General features: G+C 39.9%; 1 protein-coding gene across 2 annotated transcripts in view; it reads left to right on the forward strand.

Moving 5' to 3' along the window:
- LOC113026583 (1-phosphatidylinositol 4,5-bisphosphate phosphodiesterase zeta-1-like) overlaps positions 1 to 19596 on the forward strand; it is a 20631-nt gene continuing 1035 nt past the window's right edge. The window contains exons 1-10 of one of the 2 annotated variants that reach the window (XM_026175518.2): positions 1 to 337; positions 2383 to 2575; positions 4279 to 4480; positions 7137 to 7281; positions 7542 to 7694; positions 9363 to 9551; positions 9760 to 9916; positions 10953 to 11069; positions 14532 to 14704; positions 17329 to 17455. In XM_026175518.2, coding sequence (XP_026031303.1) covers positions 2389 to 2575; positions 4279 to 4480; positions 7137 to 7281; positions 7542 to 7694; positions 9363 to 9551; positions 9760 to 9916; positions 10953 to 11069; positions 14532 to 14704; positions 17329 to 17455 — 1450 coding nt within the window. In that variant the 5' untranslated portion in view covers positions 1 to 337; positions 2383 to 2388. The remainder of the gene's footprint in view (positions 338 to 2382; positions 2576 to 4278; positions 4481 to 7136; positions 7282 to 7541; positions 7695 to 9362; positions 9552 to 9759; positions 9917 to 10952; positions 11070 to 14531; positions 14705 to 17328; positions 17456 to 19596) is intronic. The other variant, XM_026175519.2, reaches the window with a different exon arrangement.

Here is a 19596-nt window from a genome sequence, read left to right on the forward strand (position 1 = left end):
ACAGCTGGCCCTACACTACCCTTTTCTCTGATGCAGAATTCTCTCATATTCAGGTGCCAAGTGTCTTTCTTATATTGTTTATGGTACCAGCAAGTCCGCCCTCGATGCCTGGCAATGTGAGCGCTAGAAAGACATAGGGCGTATAATCCTCCTGTTGTACGCTGTGTGTTTTTTCCACACTTGACCTCATAACGACAACGTCTTGTCACTATGGCAACAACTTTGTGTACTACCCCAGAAACTCGCTAAAAACCGAGATTATTTATTAATTTATTTTTACCCCGATATTGTTCCAAATACCTATACTACAGAGACTCCAAGAGCTTCCATATCCGAGGTAGGTTTCCATTTATGACATCGAGTTTTCAGGAAACAGTTGTCTGAAACATTTTAGCCTCAAAACGATACAGCATCTAAGCTAACTAATTCTCCCCCAGCTCTTTTCTAGATAGTGCAGCTAGTCCGTGTGAGAATAGACTAGCTGCACTATATATATATATATATATATATATATATATATATATCTTATGTAAGACTGCCAAGTTTTCCTGGACAGTTATTAATCAAAGGGATCTGTTGATAAAGTTAACGTAACTGCATGAAACGTTAATGACGGAGAGAGCAGTACTGGTGCCGTCGTGCTGCTCTCATTGTGGTGACAGATGCAGTGGGGTACCAAGCCCACTGCAGGGCTGAGGCGTATGTCTGAAATGTGAAGGGCTGCAGAAGAGAGAGAGATGAAAGCCGTGGAGGGAAAGAGACACACAAAGTCAGAGAAAGTCACAGACATTTTTGTCTCACTGACTGAAGGGAATGACAGGGAGAGGAGAGGGACCAAAATGAGAAAGTTACACAGAGATGTACCCTTAGTATTTGATGGAAGAGATACAGACAGGAGATGGGGGCGATGGGGGGGAGGCATGGAGGATGAGAGGATGGGAGAACTTTGTCTAGAGCAAACACCGTGGCTTCTCTTTTATTCTCTCTCATGCTGAGTTTGAAAAAAAAAGTAGTGTTTTAACAGTGAGCTGAGGTAAATGCTGAGATGCATCTCAGGCTTGACATTTCTACTCACTACTTCCTGTGTATTTTTAGAGAGCAAGCGGTGTATTGTGTCTCTGAAACGGGAAGGTAAAATATCTAAAAGGTGACATGAAAAATATTCTAAGCTGTTAAGTCTTAAATGGGCCTAAATCTCACACTTTCTTCCTTCAACACTATCATTATGGAAATTGAGTGTTGCAGAAAGTCATGAGCATTCCTAAGTTTCATGCGTACTATTTGATTTGCAATTTTTTCAATTCCAAAGAAATGATCAGTCTCCAATTTTTATGGTAGTTCCATTTTAATGGAGAGAGACAAAATATCAACCAAAAACACATCACATACAAGTTATGAATTGATTTGCATGTCACTGAGTTAAAAAAAAAAGAAAAAGTATTTGATCTCCCAAGCAATACATCACTTAGTACTTGGTGGAGAAATCACTGTTGGTAAGTACAGCAGTAAGTCGTTTCTTGTAGGTGGTTGCCAGGTTTACACACATCTCAGGAGGTATTTTGGCCCACTAGTCTTTACAGAAGTTAGACCACTCCATGAACTGCTGGAAAACCCATCAATGACTCATATTCAGTGTTCTGGCTGAGGGAAGTAGGTTCTCATCTAACATTTTACAGTACTCCCATCCATTGGCCCTCAGTGCGGTGAAGTTGTCATGAACCAATAGAAGAAAAACAGCCCCAAAGCATAATATTTCCACCACCATGCTGTGGAGATGGTGTTGGGTCATTCGCAGCATTTCAGTTCCTCCAAGAATCGCAGGTTGACTTTCTTTTGGTGTCATCTGACCACAGCACTTTCTCCCAAGCATTCTCTGAATCATTTAGATGTTCACTGGCAAAGTCAAGACCAGGACCCTGAAAGACCCTTCTTGAGCAGTAGAACATTTGCCGGCAGTGCAAGATTTCAAACCATTACAGTGTAGTGTGTTCTTGTTGACTGTGGTCCCAATTGCTTTCAAATCATTAACACACTCCTCTTGGGTAATTTTGGGTTGATCCACCACCTTTCACCACATTCTCATTACGCTGATGATCTTGTAGCTCATTCCAGCCTTTTGTAGGTCTAAAATCTTGTCCCTGACATCCCTTGACAGCCCTCTCGTCTTACCTACGCTGATAGAGAGGTTCGACAGAAGAAACTGATTGTGTGGACAGGCTTTAGACACATAAGAGTTAAGATCAGAATGATCTGTAATCGGCTGATTAATTATAATCTGTGTTTTACATGGGCAAACAGCCAATCTGTAGGAGCTGGAATTGAGAACAAATAGAGCAATAAGAGTAACAATAAGAGATTGCAAGGCTGTATAATTGTGCACAGGGATAGATGAAGAAAAGCAAGCCCCCCTCCAGGAGAGCTGAAATCCATCAACTCTACCAAGTCTACGCTGCAGGACTGGAAACTTTGAGTGCCCGTGCACTGCTGACGTTCCTCCACAAGGAGCAGAAGGAACTCACAGCAAATGAAGAAAAAGCAGAGAGTTTGATCGATAGATTTGAGATCAACGAGACAGGTGAGTAAAGGGAGAAATGTGGACAATGTCTTTGGCCTTGCTGTTCATCATCATGGGAAAAAATACTCTATTCTTTGGTGTTGTCACGTAAGGATGCTAATTTAGTTGTAAGAGAATTTAAAGGCTGTGATGCCTGGCTGGCAAAATGAAAGAAGGAAAGAAAAACAAATGGAAGAGTAAGGCACATCAGCCTCAGGCTAATGGACCTGGCTAATGGATGTTCTCCAATGTATTGTGGGCTAATTCACACCAACACAAACAGCAAAACAGAGAAGATAAAAGATTTACAACTAGTCTGTGCCATTAATACACAGAAGCCAGGGCTGTCCAAATTAATCAAATTTTAATTTCAGTTAGACTTTTGTCTTTCACTAATTATCAGAACAAGAGCTGTCGAAACACATACTTTTAGTTTACTAACGTTGAGTTGAGTTCAGTTTTTTAAAATGATTTTGGTGTTACTTCTTCTGAATTATTATTAAGTTCAAGTAAATCAAGTTTCCAGACCTCCATTCTAATTGTACAAGCACAACAAAACTGCAAACATGCCAACTGTGGTGTGAAACATTAAAAACAGTAAATAGGTTTTAAAAGTCCTTCCACTTTATTTCAAAGATATATTTCTGCTCTTTTTAAAGTGTAATAAACCCACTGTTTTACCGAAGTTTGAGAGTAATTGAATTAAATAAGATTGTCCAATGATGTTCATACAGATTTGCGTCATAATTAAGGATCCCTAACAGAAGACCTCACTTTCTACCATTCTTTGCATAAACAAATGTGCTCATGTTTTTCTTTTTCTGCACTTGCATGAAAACTGTATCACACATTTCTCTCAACAAACTCAGTTATTCGTAGAGGAATTGCAATTTTAAAAAAAAAACCGTATTAAATCATACCATAGTTGGTGATTTTATTCAAAATAAATCAGAAAATCATCCAAACTGCTAAATGTAAAAGCAGATACAGTTGGTATGAACCATCAGCAGTGTAGTCAGTAAAATCAACCGTTTTCACAGCAGACAGTTTGTCACAGCAGGGAGAGCTCTGATGGTGGTGAAAGATATTTTATTAATGAAGTTAGACATGGCACTGAATCAGCTTACACAATACCAGGAACCCACAGCTGGTTCACCCAAATGAAATGCAGTCTTTTTTTTTCTTTTTTAATTTAATTTCAGATTTCTTTCCATTAAATTCATCATTTGAGCTGACTGTTCAGCTGCATGAGTTTTATTCCCACCTCAGACTAAAGACAATTACAGTACACTTGTGACATCACAATTCATTACCAGCAGAAACTTCACAGAGGCTACATCATGGCTCTGGAGACGCTCCACTGGTCAGTCCTCTGCTGTAATCTAATTTCAAATTTCTAAACAGCTATTTGATGGACTGTCACGAAATTTCACCCAGCTACTTGTGGCTGTAGGAGGATGACTTATAATGACTTTAGTGATTCCCTAACTTTATTATCTAGCATGATCATCAAAGAGGTTTATGAATGGTTTATGAATATCTATTACACACCAGCCGTAACTCTACCAGAGATGTTATAAGAAGGACTATTGTTTTACTATTAAAGTAATGTGGTATAGATAGAAATTAAATGCAGTTATCTGGCTTGATTGTAGATGCTGTTCTTCTTCTTTTTTTAATCCTTAAAGATGAAATTTAAGTCTTCTCAATTCCTCCTCTTCCAGCCAGAGAAAACAGCTCAATGACCTTTGAAGGGTTCCTCAGGTACATGGAGTCCAAAGAGTGCTGTGTGTTCAACCAGGCCCACACATCAGTGTACCAGGACATGGACCAGCCTCTTACCAGCTATTTCATCTCCACATCACACAACACCTACCTGACCGGAGATCAGCTAGTAGGGCAAAGTAGCCTGGATGCCTATGTTAGGTAGGGAAGCAATGTTTACATACAGTGTTCCTCTTCACTTAGCAGTATTTTAAAAAGCCTCGCCCAATGCCAGAGGGAGTACTGTGAATATGTTTTAAGGCACTGAAGTTAAATTGAGAATGCTTTGAACAGATTATATCATAAATAGGTTTTAGTGGATAAGTTGAGTATGCTATACCAAGCACAGCAAATGGAAACAACCCCCCCCACACACACACATACACACACACACACACACACACACACACACACACACAAATATAATCAATGTTTGGTGTATCCAACCTTTGCTTTTAAGTTTCAGTGCCCTCTGTCTCTTCATATAATCCAAGACTGACTCTATGAAATGGAGATCAGGGTTCTGTGGGAGATATATCAACAGTTCTTAGACTCTTTGTTCTTCTTGCCTCTGAAGATAGTTTTTTTATGATTCCTGGTGTATTTGCTGCCTGTATATAAAAGATGGATGTAGTCAATATGACCTTACCCATCGGTTTCTTAATTCTGACTCATCTTTTTGGCCTTTTCCATGTTATTTTTGTATTTTTTTTTTTTTTTGGAGCCAGAAGTGAGCTACTTTAAATGAGAAGAATAGAGTTCTAAGTTATCAGGCTTCCAAGCTTGGTTAGCAAACTGTATTCATAAACTGCACGGCTCCATTGCACAGACACACATTCTTTGACAGGTTGTACCACATACTAAGCACTACAGCTTTTCCTTCCCACTGTCAACAAGTACTTGCTCATAGGAGGTCTTCTGATTGTCTGGTGTTTTTTCTCATTTATTTTAGGGTTTTAACCTTACACTATAAAGTACCTTGTGGTGCCTGTTGTTGCATTGCACAGAATCGACTAGTTGTTGTATATGTGCCTTTTCAAACATGTGTTGCCAACAGAGAAGTTGCCGAGTGCCCTCTTGTAGACAAATGATCTAACGTCATAACCCAAAACATAGTTGAAGGGTGTTTTTTACTTCTAAAATTTTTACTTTTCGGTGCTACAAATGCCTTTAGTGACAAGAAATAGCAAACGTCATATAATAAATAATCTATAGATTGTAACATTTTTGCACAACCCATTTATATGTAAAATTATGCCAATACTGGTGAAAGTCTACTTGCAAATTAGCAAATTTAACCAGTAAAATATTATGACAAATAAAAAAATCTTTTTTAAAAAAGCAAAATAGTAGAACACAAAAAATGGCTGCAATGAAGCTCTAAATGCCCTACAACACAACATTAGTCTCCTTCTCCAGGCCAACATGTTTGTCATTTGGATTCTCTTTTGCGCTCTGGTTTCATTGACCCAGTCCTGTGCTGAGGCAGACAGTGAAATTGCTGTGGTGCCTTTATGGGACAATGGAGGTGATTACAAAAGAGGCTGATGGAAGCAGAAGTGCTGTATTTATGGTTCCAGTGAAAGTGCTGAGTTCCCTGGCTGACTGGTAGAGCGAACCCTTCAACCCAGCGGCCCGAGAGCTCTGGTTTACTTAGATAATGATGCAATGATTTTGAGAGGAAAGCAAACTGGCAGGAACAGCAAGCTGCTTTATAGAAATCCCACTAGCTCACAGGTGGGAGAGGGATGAAAATAACATGAAGTGAATGTATACTAGTTACGAGGAATGCATCAAAAATACTAAAATATGCACCCTGGTACTTGTTAAAATGAAGATTGCGTAACTGTGGCTGTGTATGTATCACATTAACTCTCACTTCAAAAACTGTGATATGAGATAATTGTGTTAGGTAAATTGTAAAACATAATGTTGAGAACTGCACACTTCGGTCCCCTTTTTCCAGAAAAAGGTGACACTAGTTTTATTTCAAAGCATCAAAGCTAAAAAGATGAGCAAGCCTTCTTTGGAACTTAGCATTACAATAGAAGCTGAAGAAAAGAGTTAGCTTGGCTCTCTCAGAAGTTCAAAAATGCTTCTGAAGGCACTTGTAAAGATTTGTTTAAAAACGTGTATTTTCACCCAAAACCACTAATGTACTAATGGTCAGTATTTGTAGTCAGCTAGCAATCTGTCAGTGACTGAGACTTATTTTTATAAGTGTGTGAATGGCCTTTGATCGACTTTTTGCACTGCTGACTTCAACCTGCCAGAAAACCCGTATTTATGCAATCTTGTTTGTGTCTCTGTTTCAAGTTTTAGCTGGGCATGTTGTAACTGACTCAGAGCACTATAGTGCAGGTTACCCGATACCGAATGTGAGCACAGATACTTGTGAAGGCATGATGACATCACACCTGGAAAGACTATTTTACTGTCTGCTGTAACTCACCCAAAGAAAGCAAAAGACTGACAGTGTGATACTATGAACTTTGCCTGCAATAACAGAGCCACATTTAACACTTATGTGACATTTTATTACTACAAAGAAAAGCACTTGAAAGCTTACACAGACTTCAGCTGTTTTGCATGCGCCAGGCTCCATTTAAAACACAAATAACTTCTAGACAAGCATTGATTGAAAATGTCTGGAGAAAAAGGCGGATATAAGTGTGTGTCAGTGTTGCATGAACAAAATATTATAAGCAAAGTGGTTATTTGCCCCAACCTCTTTGTGAAAGTTTTTCTTCCTCCACCGTCAGAAAGCAATCTTGTATAAGATACAGTCTGTACACGTGTGTGCTTCTGTCTGGAACAGTGCTCTGAGGAAAGGCTGTCGCTGCCTGGAGATTGACTGCTGGGATGGGCCAGACACGGAGCCCGTAGTTTACCATGGCCACACCCTCACCAGCAAGATACTTTTTAAGGATGTCATCACCACTGTGGGGCAGCACGCCTTTGAGGTAACAGCATGTAGTTTGTTACATGATTACTGCTTCTGGCGTAGCAGCCAGCTCACTCACTCTTGCCTCTGCGGGCGCCAAGAGACCCTACCGAGCAGCATTTGCTCTCATTAATAACCTCTCTTGCCTTCAAACTGCCTTTGATTTAGCATTTCAGGCCATTCTCTGTGATGTACGACCATACAGAGAGAACAGTCAAGTTGCTGGTAATAGGGTCTAAACGTTCTTTTTTTCTTTCTGGTTTGGATTTTTATTGACAGGTGTCTGCTTATCCAGTGATTCTGTCTTTGGAAAACCATTGCTCCCGGGAGCAGCAGGAGGTCATGGCCGAGTATCTTATCTCTATCCTGGGGGAAAACCTGCTGATAGCTCCCTTGGATCACCCAACTGCGGGAGACCTCCCAAGTCCAAATGTAAGACTCAGAAGATGTGAGAATTAGGCTGTGTGAGTAGCAAAACAAAGAAAGAAAGGAGATGAATCTGTGTTTAACAGTAGAACAGCTGTTGCAAGCGGAAGAATGATGGTGTTTGCACCTGTAAATCCTCATTGTATGCCAGAGCAAAACAAAACAAGAACAAAGTGAGACCTTTTCATCGTCACAAAGGGCCTCATTAGTCTCCCTTCCTAGGCTTCCCAGGCTCCCTGTCCTCCGCAATCATGTGGGGTAAATGGACATCTGCATTTGCAAGCCTCTTTAATCTCAGAGAGTCACAAATCTAACGTAACGTAGTAGACCCTGATAAGTGTCCATCACTTTGAGACTGTTGAGGCACTCGAGCCGACTTCTCCTTTGAAAGCATCTGTCACAGCTCAATATGAAGTGACCAGTATGAAAGACAATGAGACTGCAGTATACTGACTATGACGAGGAGGATAAAGGCTTTGTGGATGAATGTGTGCAGTCTCATGAGAATCTCTTTGGTACTTCTGATTTCTGCTGCAAAAATGAGCTGTGCTCTATCCTTGGAGCACATATTCTCCATATCATTTTTACCTTTATGACTTTGGAAGTAGCAGGCTTACGTAGGAGCCTCAGCTCTAACGGTTTCATCTTGACTATTAACCCCTGCAGCAGGGACAGTTTTCATGTTTTAAAATTATGCAGCTTCACACATGCTCAAGTTACTATCTAATTATAAAAGTGGAACCAATCTGTAGTTTTCAGGATTCCCTCATTACTCCTACTAGTTACATCAAAGGGTTTTAAAGCTGTTTACACAACTTTTTCTAAGCTGTGGAAAAGATGGAAAAGCCAGTTGTCTTGGCTCAGTTTTCAATTATCCAGAGTTATTGTGGGATTAGAAATAAGCTACAGTTAATTAACATGTTATTACACCACTTTATTCTATTTTTACTGTCAGTGTGAGGTGAAACCCCCCTCAAGAACCAATTATTCTTTCCTAAAGTGCATCAACATAAGCAAAGCCTCAATTTTAGCTCTGCAGACTATATAATTTTGTGTACAAGTGATGGAAATTTCAAGAAGTGAAGGGGCCAAGTGAAATTATGAAGCTTGTAATTTTTAGACCATATGGTCTCTTACAAGTTGTTAATGCTGGCATATCTGTAATTAGTTTGAATAATTTGCCTGTGCATACAGCATGCATTGACACTCACTTAACGTGGAGCTTCCTCCAGACCATGTTTCTTCTTCTTTTTTTCTTTTTTTTGGGCTTTTAGCATATTGCTGCTCATTGGAAAAGAGAGCCCTTTAAAGTACTAACAGATATGGAGTCCGGACGGTGAAATGCAGGAGCAGATGTTCGATTCGGTGATTTGATACACCTGCTGCTTCTCTTGCTTTTCTTCTTATCTGCTCTAACTGTGTGTATGTACTGTATGCCCCGCTGTGGATGTGACTCTTTGAAGAACAGCGTCTTTGTGGCAGACCATAGCGGTGGGAGTGGGGTGGTTTGTGCAACAACAACAAAAAAACAAAAAAAACAAAAAAAATTTGGTGTTTGTGCCCAAAGTTTGAAGATGCAGAAACAGTTTGGCTGATGCAAATATGTGGCGTGTTTTAAAAGTGCTGTGTGGATGTTAGTTCGCATTCATTCATGTGTGACTTGATCCTGTGGAGGATTGCCAGGACCTGAAGTATAAGATCCTCATCAAGAATAAAAAGCTCAAGCGTCAGATTGAGACAGAGGATGCTGCAGAGGGAGAGGAGAGTGCAAATGAGGGTGAGGAGGAGGAGGATGAGGAGGAAGAGGATCATCAAACAAAAGCAAAGTTCTGGTCTCCCAGAAAGGCAGGGTCAAAGAAGAAAGTAAGTCAGGGTGTTTTTGTTTTTATTTTATTTTTTCCAGTCAGCTTAAAAAAGAAAAAAGAAATCATCTACAAAAAGTAATGTTTGAAATGTAAAGGTAAAGGCATTTTGCATGAGGGCAAAAAGGCATAGCTTTCAACCTGGAACTGTTACTGGAACTTCAATGGTGTTTTTTGTTTGTCTCTTCTGTCCTTAATGCATTGAGTAGAAGAAGAAGGTGGTGGTAGCTGAGGCTTTGTCTGACCTTGTTATATACACAAGGTCTGTCAAGTTCATCAGTTTTAGTCACTCCAGGGACAATCAAAACTGTTATGAGAACACATCTATGGAAGAGAAGAAGGCTTGCAAGCTACTCAAAGCTTCAGGTAGAGTCATTTATTGATTTGAAATCATTAAACAGGAGAAGTAGGATTTATAGATTAAAGTAATAAAGGATGCGTATTTGTAATTGTGAATGTTACAAAATATTATTCGGGTGATCCCAGCAGATTTCTCTTGATTTATCATCCCACTTTTGCAAAGTGCTCAGTGTGCATAATTACATTTCTCATCCAGGAGTCTTCGGATGGAAAATGCAATTACAGTATACTGGCTATAAATTCCCAGAACAGCAAAGGCATATTGAACATGACATATACGTTAGAAGGAAGTAATTTTAAGGAATAAAGCATGAGAACAAAAACCCAGAAATGTGACTCGTACTTTCATTGCTGGGGAAGTGAAAAGAGCCCTCAGAGGTTCAAATCAGCGGATAATCAGTTAAAGTGTCAGCACGCCGCTAAGCCGCAGCATACTGGAGAAACAAAGTGATAAAGAGAAATGAAATCTGTTTCCTGCTGAGGAGGACTGACACTTTTCCACACATACAGCTACATTATGAGCTGGTTGACTTGGGTGTCAGCAACCATGAGCAGTCTCTGCAAATCTAGCTCAAAAGCGTGGTGGTTTTGACAATCTCTGCAGGAAAATCAAACAGCTACTGTGTTAAAGATAATGTATAGACTGAAGCTGTGTGCCATGCTTTTCAGTCCTCAGAAGGAGGAAAATTATACATGGATCAAAATGTAATTTCTTGAGACATTATCTTCCCTTTTTTTTACATTAAACAGTATAGCGATTCACTTTCTGCAATGTTTTACAATCGCAATTCTTTATATTTGAATAAAAACAACACATTAAGGTTGACAAAACCAAAAGCTTGAGCTGTAGTGTAATGAATTTTAATCATTCCAATGAGAAATAGTGGGATATGTCTATAATCTGCTCAGGACAAATCAAATCCCTACAGATAATGTGTCATGTGGTTCCATTAAACAAATCAACAGCTGTCAAGTCTTAATCGGCATTCTGATTAATGTGACCATTGTCATTGATGCATTGTTTGTCCCGTCTCTCTTTCAGGTTCGGATTTTGTTGAACACAACCAGAAGTTCCTCAGTAGGATTTATCCAACGGGCTTGAGGATGTCTTCCTCAAACTATAAACCTGTGGAATTTTGGAATGTCGGTTCTCAGCTCGGTGAGTTGGAAGACTCACATGGAATACTCAGATACTCGCTCATTATGTACACAAAAGATATTTTAGTCAGACAGCTCCCATTTGAAATGGCTGATTCGTTACAGCAGCAAAGCAGAGTCAGAGTTTGACGTCTGAACTCACGAATGCGTTACAGTAGAGATACTGGGCAGTGATGAGCTAACATCCCCTGTAGCCTATAGGTGGATGCTACAGGCCAGAGGTTGCAGATGGGAGATCTTGCATAAAGATTTCTTATTTTTTCATCTTAAATAGGGGCAACTGGTTTGTTATGTGGAATTACTAAAGTGATTGTATATACTCTACACATGCACATTCCTATTTGTTTAGAGATTCTGAGATTCATTTAGTTTAGAAAAATTTTCCAAGTGCATGCAGTGTTATCTATTATGCAGTTAAGAAGGCTGCCAGAATTATGGAAATATTTAGAAAGCAGTTAATTAATTAGACCAATCCAATTACAGAAATGAATAGGGCATAAATAATAGATGGTTCCCAAACAGTTTAATTTCAGAATAATTAAAGACACCAAGGCTATGTTCACACTGCAAGCGAAAGTGCATCAAATCCGACTTTTTTGACCCTATGCGACCCATATCTGATCATGGTATGACAGTGTGAACAGAACAAATCCGATATTTTCAAATCCGACCTGGGTCACTTTCGTATGTGGTACTGAATCCGATACATATCTGATGTTTTAGAAAGCGACTGCTGTTTGAATGGTCATGTCGCATTAAATCCGTCTTTTACGTCACTGACACAAGACAGACACCAATTATCAGTGCCAGAGAAGCGCCTGATAAGACATCGCGAACGTTTCCTGGCCATCCCGTGTAGATGTTAGTGAAACTGTTGGGAAGACAACGTTGGAGAAACGTGAACATTTTATTTGTACTGTATAATCTGCAGATTCTGACAGAAATCTGCAACTATCCTTTGAAGCACCGCTCCTCTAAAACAGCAATAAGGATGATTATTAGGCCATATGTCAATAACAAAATAACTTTATAACTTAAAGCAAAATCGGGAAACGTAAAGTCCAAAACAAGTCTTTACATTAAGGGCCATCAGTCAAACAATACTGTGTGGTCTGGGTCTAAACAGAGCGCGTTGTGTGTGACGTCTTCTTTTGCGCATGCGGGACGCTTTGAGCGTTCACACTAGAGCGCGTTTGCTGTCACATTTTATTTGTAGTGTGAACAAGCAGACAAAAAAAATCGGATTTGATCCAAAAATCGTAATTGAGCATTAAGACCTGCAGTGTGAACGTAGCCTAATTCAGCAACTAAGTATTTATTGATATCTTAATGGGCAATAAAAAAAGATCACATATAATAAGAGGAGTTAATGACTCTTAATGAAATAACCACTGCTTTGCTCTCACTTATGTTTCTTTGAGCGAAACCCTAAAAGTATCAATTTTGATGTGTGAAACTATTTTTTTCCCCCACTGTGTCAACAGGAAAGAAAATACCTTTGACACAAACAAACAAACTGCTTTTTTACTTCGGTCCACTATGAACTCTTGAGATGAAGAAAACTGCAGCCCAGAAGACCAACTGTCAAACTTTAAAGGGAACAACCTGGCCCAGTGTCCTGTCGATTACCTGTGAACAGAACATTTCATTCCAATCTACAGCCTGACTGCTTCATCTGTGTTTTCCCCCAGAGCAAGTCCTCTCCCGGCCGTTATCACATCTTTTTCAAATCGATTTGCACCCCACTAAATGCCCCCTTTCTTTAAATTACAGCTGGCTTTCGGTCAGAGCTTTTTTTTTTCCCCTCCATATGACATACCTGTCCTCCCCGAGTAACTATGCATTAGTGCATGACTCATCCTTGAGGTAATCTCCGTAAACAGGTTCTTGGCAAAGGACGATATTTGCAACACTCTAAGCATTCTGGTTTTCGTTTGCAGTCTTTTTGCAGTCCAAACAGCATTGACCAATCACATTGGAGAAAGCTTTGGTTCCATGCAGGTTGTGAGTGCAAAATGGGGATTGCATTTGTCAAATTGCAATTTTGACGCCAACGGTTTTTGTCTGGTGACGAGTTCTTTAAAATGTAAATGCATTTGTAAGCAATGATTGGGGAACTTTGGCCCGGATATTAGAGAACTATGCCCAAATGCCCCGAGACATTGTCCCCAGAGCTAAGTTGTTGGATTGCAAATCATGCATTTCCAGATTTTGTTATGGTCGGTTTCCATTAGTTTCTTAGGCATTCTTAGAGTTGTTTTTGCCACTGCCTTCTGCATTCCTTTGTCTCTGTCATCATTAGTGTCTTGTTGCTTGGTGGTTTTGTTTTTTTTTTGCGTTCTTTCTGTTTCATATATACATTGTTTTTTCTAATGACCTTGTTTTGGTTTTAATTCCTGTTCATTGGTTATTACCTTCCCTATCCTCAAACACAGGGATTCACCTGTGTTTGATTGTGTCCATCTGTGTCTCATTCCAACATGGGTCTCATTCCTAATACGCCCTCTGTGTAAATATAGGCTTGTCTTTCCCTTTGTACTTGTTCCTTCTTCCTCATCTCTGTCCCCAGTGCGTGCCTGTTTGAAATTTCGTCACCTTTTGGACCCGGTTTTATCAGCTCTTTCGATAAAGCTCGCTCTTTGCATTTCCTTTGAACATGTGCATCTGCATTCAGGCCTTAAGCTCTGTTTAAAAATGTAACAGATTGCCTATGAGGTTAAAGTCACAAGCCTTATCTGTCTGACACTGTCTTTGCCAGTGTTCCTGTCACTCTGTCTTAACACATACTCTTCATACATCTTCATCAGTCAGCCAGTCAGTCACTGACTCTGACATGTAGCCTCGCTGATCGCTGATCGCTGAGCCGTGCAGATGGTGATCAAAGCTGCAGGAGTCTGCGGAACAAAGCAGTAGCCTAGAAGGATCAATTGCTGTTAGATGAGCAGAAGATCCACAGGGCTTCGGCAACACACGGGGAGAGCACAGAAAGAGAAGCTGAAGGCTGCAGAGCAACATGGGGGTTCACACCGAATTGTTTCTTTGCATTATTTATATACGTTATTCAACCCTCATCAATGATTTCTGTCCAGCCAGAGAGAGACTTAATCTGGCACTCTATTCTGATGCCTGAAATCTGTAGTCACTGATGATGTGTGCAGTGCACATGCCAAAACATAACTGTGCACAGCAGAACAGCCCACTGTGCATTCAGTCATTGCACAGTTGGTAATTGTGAATGACTCCCTGATGCAATGAAAGCCATTGTTGCAGAAACATTTCAAGTCATTGTATAATTTAACTCTCTCCTGCAGAATGAAAATGAGCTTTAGAAAACAGAAGGTTTGCAGGGATCATCTCAAGCTGGTTGTTTTATCTAACAAGCTTTAGGCATTTGCAATTTTTGCTCCACTGTGTTGTGTCTCCTTGTTTCATTGTTCAGAGACTGTCCTGTGGTGTTTTGCAGTGGCACTCAATTTCCAGTCTCCGGGCTTGCCTATGGACCTTAATGATGGACTTTTCCAGGACAACGGGGGTTGTGGCTACGTCCTAAAGCCGGCGGTTCTCATGTCCACCCAGATGCGCTTCGATCCCAACAGCAGCCACCACAAGCGTAAATCAACATACCTGCTGCTCAAGGTACACCTATGGAGCACTAGACCCTGAATAATCCACTCATGGTGCATTTATGGATTAAGGTGTAACGTTACCGGACTGTCTGTGGGTATGTGTGCCTCACGTGCATGTATAAGTGTGGATATCCCTCACAATGTAGGGCACTGTGAAGCAGAGCTCATCTTATTCCTTGCACTTCTTGCCTGCAGTTAAATACTTTCCTGCCGGATGCTCTGAACCAACAATGATGTAAAACTCCCCAAGAGTGTCTGTTTAATTAGATTATCTCCTTTAGAAAATTAGGAAAAGAGAGACAGGAGTGATCTAATGCAATTAGACCTGGGGTCCAATTAATAAATCATCTCTCCTTCATTATTTTAAGCAACTTGGGGGACAGTAATAGCAGCACTTGTAATGTACAAAGCCACACAGCAAAAGTGAAAGAAGCTGCCGAAAAAGCACAGTCACATATCTTTTTCTGAGCTCATAAGGAGAACTGTCACGATTTGATCTTATGAGAAGAGATTTGAGAGATATCGAGGTTTTGTACTGCTGAAACAGCATGGGGAACAGTGCGGGATCACATGAAGTAAAGGCAGAGGAGGGAACATCATTATGTTGATATCAGTTTCATGATCGATCATAAGGCGTGTAAAAATAAAAACATTCTTTAAAGCTTATATCAACTAAACTAAAAGCGCAAACAACAATGAAACAATCTAGTCACATAGGCTTGAGATGTCCATTCATCCCTATTAAACCTTTGTAGCACTGAACAAAAAGCCCCCTTTATCTGCAGAAACACTAGACTAGCACTAGTATACAATACCATCGGTCCATCCTCTTCCGCTTATCCAATTCAGGGTCGCAAAGGGACTGAAGCTTATCTCGGCTGCCTTAGGGCAAGAGGTAGGGCCCACACCCCGGACTGCTTGCCAGTCTGTTGAAGGGCTAACATAGAGCGACAAACAATCATTCACACTCACATTCACACTTATGTGCAATTTAAAATCACCAATTAACCTAACACTACTAACTGTATGTGTTTGGAGTTTGGGACTGGACTTACGCAGAGACGGGAAGAACATGCAAACTGCAAACTCAACACACAAAAGCCCGTCCAGATGCCGGATTCAGACTCAGGACATTGTTGCTGTGAGGCAACAGTGCTAGCTACCATGCCACCGTGCTGCCAAGAAGTATTTTATACTAGTATACTTATTGGCAAATTCTTTCAATACCTGATTTTAAATGTGCAAAATCCCTGATGACCATAAGCCTGCAACTATTGAAGTTTTGTTCAGCTTCAGCTGTGCAAAGAATTTTTTTAGCGAAAGGAGTCACCACAGTAAACATTACCTACTGTAACCCTAAAGTGGCATGTTAGCGCTAGCATTTGACACATGCTAAAGTTAGCATGTAGAATGTATCAGTACACTTTCACACCATAACCAGCATGGCTTTATATGCACAGTGTTGCTTTTCTTTCTTTTCTTTTTTATTTGTTGCTAAAACAACAACCACGGATATTATGGATTGGTGTGAATATTAGACCCACGTAGAAGTGATTGGTTGTCAAAGGTGATTGGAATTCAGATCCAACTTTTAGGAAGGATTTAATATTTGACACCTTGCATCATATTTTTGAGTATAATTTTCTGCATCCAGGGACTCCATTTATGCATGGTATAGAGGAAGTTTTCAGCCTTGGCTGAGTTATGCAGTCTTTAACTTATTATTATTTTATGTTTCTGAATAGAATATCTGTTAAACTCCTGTCACATCGCTTTTGTAAATCTTTGAAAATCTGTGTAAATCTTACATCTGACAAAGAAAATGCTTCTTGGTCAGACAGTGTTTTACAAGGACATGCTCAAGTTAAACAAATGCATGTCAGACATTGTCTTCTAATAGAATATGCACAACAACACACATCACGATGCATAAATATGAATGTTGCGTGCTTGTGTTTTAGTGTGCCCAGGGCCCCGCCTTTATTTATTCACATCATCGCTCTGTATTATTCGATAACTTCGGGGAAAATCCCGCAATCTCAACACAGCCCTCAACTCAGTGAATCAGACTCATGAGTAGCAGACGGTGTTGTAACTTAGGTAGGAGTGTTTGGGTTTTCAATCTTCAATCTCAGCATTAAATTATTCATCTGTTCAGGAAAACAATATTTCCCCTTGAGCTTTTGCAAGAGTTTTTAGCATAAAACTGTCAAGTACGTGCAAAAGGTTTATTTAATGATGACTCCAACCTGCTAGCTATGAACTCACAAGTAGGGACCATTGTGACTGTGAAGTATCAGAACCTTTGTGGTTTTGTAGCGTGACTACAGAAGAGGAAAGGGACTGTAATTCTAGGCTGGACACTGTAAGGCTACATCAGTGCCAAGCAGGGCATGTCGTGATAAGTACATGCAGGTTTGTCTTTGATCAGGGCCAGTGAGGGAAAGCTCAGTGTGAGACGACTGCAGATAAGCCTGCCTTTCTCCAGACTAGTGTAATTACAAACCCTCCCTCCTCTTCTCTACTGTTTTCTTCTTACTGATTTTTGATTCTTACTGATTCTTACTGTTTCTGAGATTCTCACTAATCATTTACTTAAATTTACTGTATACCTCTGTGTGTGTTTGTCCACAGGTGATCAGTGGGTCCAACCTACCCCTACCCAGGAGTGGAAAAGCTCTGGACCCCTTTGTGAGAGTGGAGATTCATGGGATTGCATCAGACTCCTGCAGAAAAAACACACATACTGTCAAAAACAATTGTAGGTGGCACAACACAAACTGCGCATATCACAACGTACCAAGACACAGCAATCTGTTCTCCATTATGTTAGATCTAGCTTCACTTTGATCAGTTCAAGTTGTGTTTTGTCAGAATTAACTCTAGATCATTGACACTCAGCTTTCAAGAAAGTAGGAAGGACGGATTTCATGTGTGTATTTGTACATGGGAGTGAGATGAGACAAGGAGGGAGAGAAGGAGGAAACAGAGTACCAGACGTAGCACTAGAGTGAATACATCTGATACTCTGTTATGATGTGCATATGAACATTAATCATATAGTCATCTAATAAAACAGGTAAGGTGAATACAAATGTCATTTTGGATTGAGAAACTTGATCAAATTGTTTAAAAGAATTCAGCAAACCCTTTAAAATCCAGTCAACACTGGTCATGTGCTGTCATCTGTGAGTCTGTTGATTGCTGGTCAGTTATCCCAACAGCTTTTAAATTCACTGTTAGATCAAGTGTTTGTGTTTTTTGTGGTCGCTCACCTTAGTGAGCTACAGAGCACTGCAGTGAAAATGGTTGAAAGTCCAGTCAACACTTTTCTGCAACATTAGCTTGCTAACTGCAACAGAAACTTGAAATGTTGCTTGGCATTTGACATTGAGGTCTTTGCAGGCGACAGCCACTTTATGTTTAGCTTGCACACATTGCACTGGGCACAGGTAAAGTTAAAATGATGGCAGGATTGTCAGGAATGGAAGGCTGTTTTGGAGGGACTACTGCTTGGTAAACCATCTAAAAGGTAGTTTCTCCCTGCTTCACAGTGAGGCATAGTTGGGCAGAATTGATAAATAGTATTAAATATTATAGAAACATGCTCAGAAAATGGAACATGTGCAAAATTGGAAATATACTATTTATACGGCAAGAAGAGTGTACATTTCTAATGAACTTAAAAGTCAGTATTTGGTATAAACTCCTGAATTTTTCAGGACAGCCTGAACTCTCTTAGGCAACGTTTCTTGTCATTTCTCTAAGTAGTCTTCAAGAATAGTTCTAAAGGCTTCTTGAGGGACATTCAACGCTCTTCTTTGGATGCTGGCTGCCTTTTATTCTGTTCTGTCAAGATGATCCCATACTCATACTCTAGAGAGGTCATTGCGTGTTCTGCTACTCAGGTACGCTTTTATTGTATTGGCAGCATGTTTGGGATTGTTGAAATGCTAAACAATAAGGCTATTTTCAATCAGATTCTTTCCAGATTATCAAAATTTCAAAATCTTTGAGAACTATTGCTCAAGACTACTTTAACAAAAAGACAAGAAAGTATGGCTCTTTGGAACAAAATGTAGAGAAATAGGGGGTGTTTCGACAATATTGCGCAGTACTGTATTTGTTAATTTACCACTTGGTTGATCAGCAGCTTGGCAGAGTGGTAAGAGCGGTTTGTACCTGCAAAAATACTGGCACGGTAGCATTGTTATTCTTATTGTGACATCTGCATTTGTTTCAAAGCAGCAAGTGAAAGCGATTAACTCAGGTTGAACAATAAGCTGAATTAACGGTAACTTTACTTTTTGCACAGGTTGTGAGCGTGTATTAGCGTCAGAGCACTCAAGATGAGCTCAGGCGGTGTGTAATTTCAAAAGCCGGTGACAACTTTAATACCACCTCCTGAAACAAGTATTTTAACGCGTAGCTACACTTTTGACAATAATTTCATGATAAAGTAAAAGTCAAGTTTGTAATATTTTGAGCTCGCCTGAAGACAGCTGGAACAAGCTGAGAACCCAACAGTGTCATATTATCACCCCATAAAACAGAGCTTGTTTACTTGTTATTTATCTGCCACTGTACATTAGAATTCATTTGAAGTTGTGTTTCTGGCCTCCAGGTGAATATAAATCACATACTCTGCCTTTGAAATCTGCTTTTGGGCTCCACTAACTTATGACAAAAATATATTTACAGGCTCCAAAATGCTTTCCTATGTTCATTAGCTAACCACTTTTCTTTGTCTGTCCTAAGTTTTAGCAGACTTCAGTGGATATGTAGAGCCGTTTTATTCAAATGATGTAAGACTGGTTAAAGTCAAAGCCCAAAACCATAAATTATATACCGAAAACAATGATCTTTGTAGGCAGGTGATAAATTTCTCTGTGTTCATCATTA

Source organism: Astatotilapia calliptera, chromosome 7, assembly GCF_964374335.1.
Source record: "Astatotilapia calliptera chromosome 7, fAstCal68.1, whole genome shotgun sequence".
NCBI lineage: Eukaryota > Metazoa > Chordata > Actinopteri > Cichliformes > Cichlidae > Astatotilapia > Astatotilapia calliptera.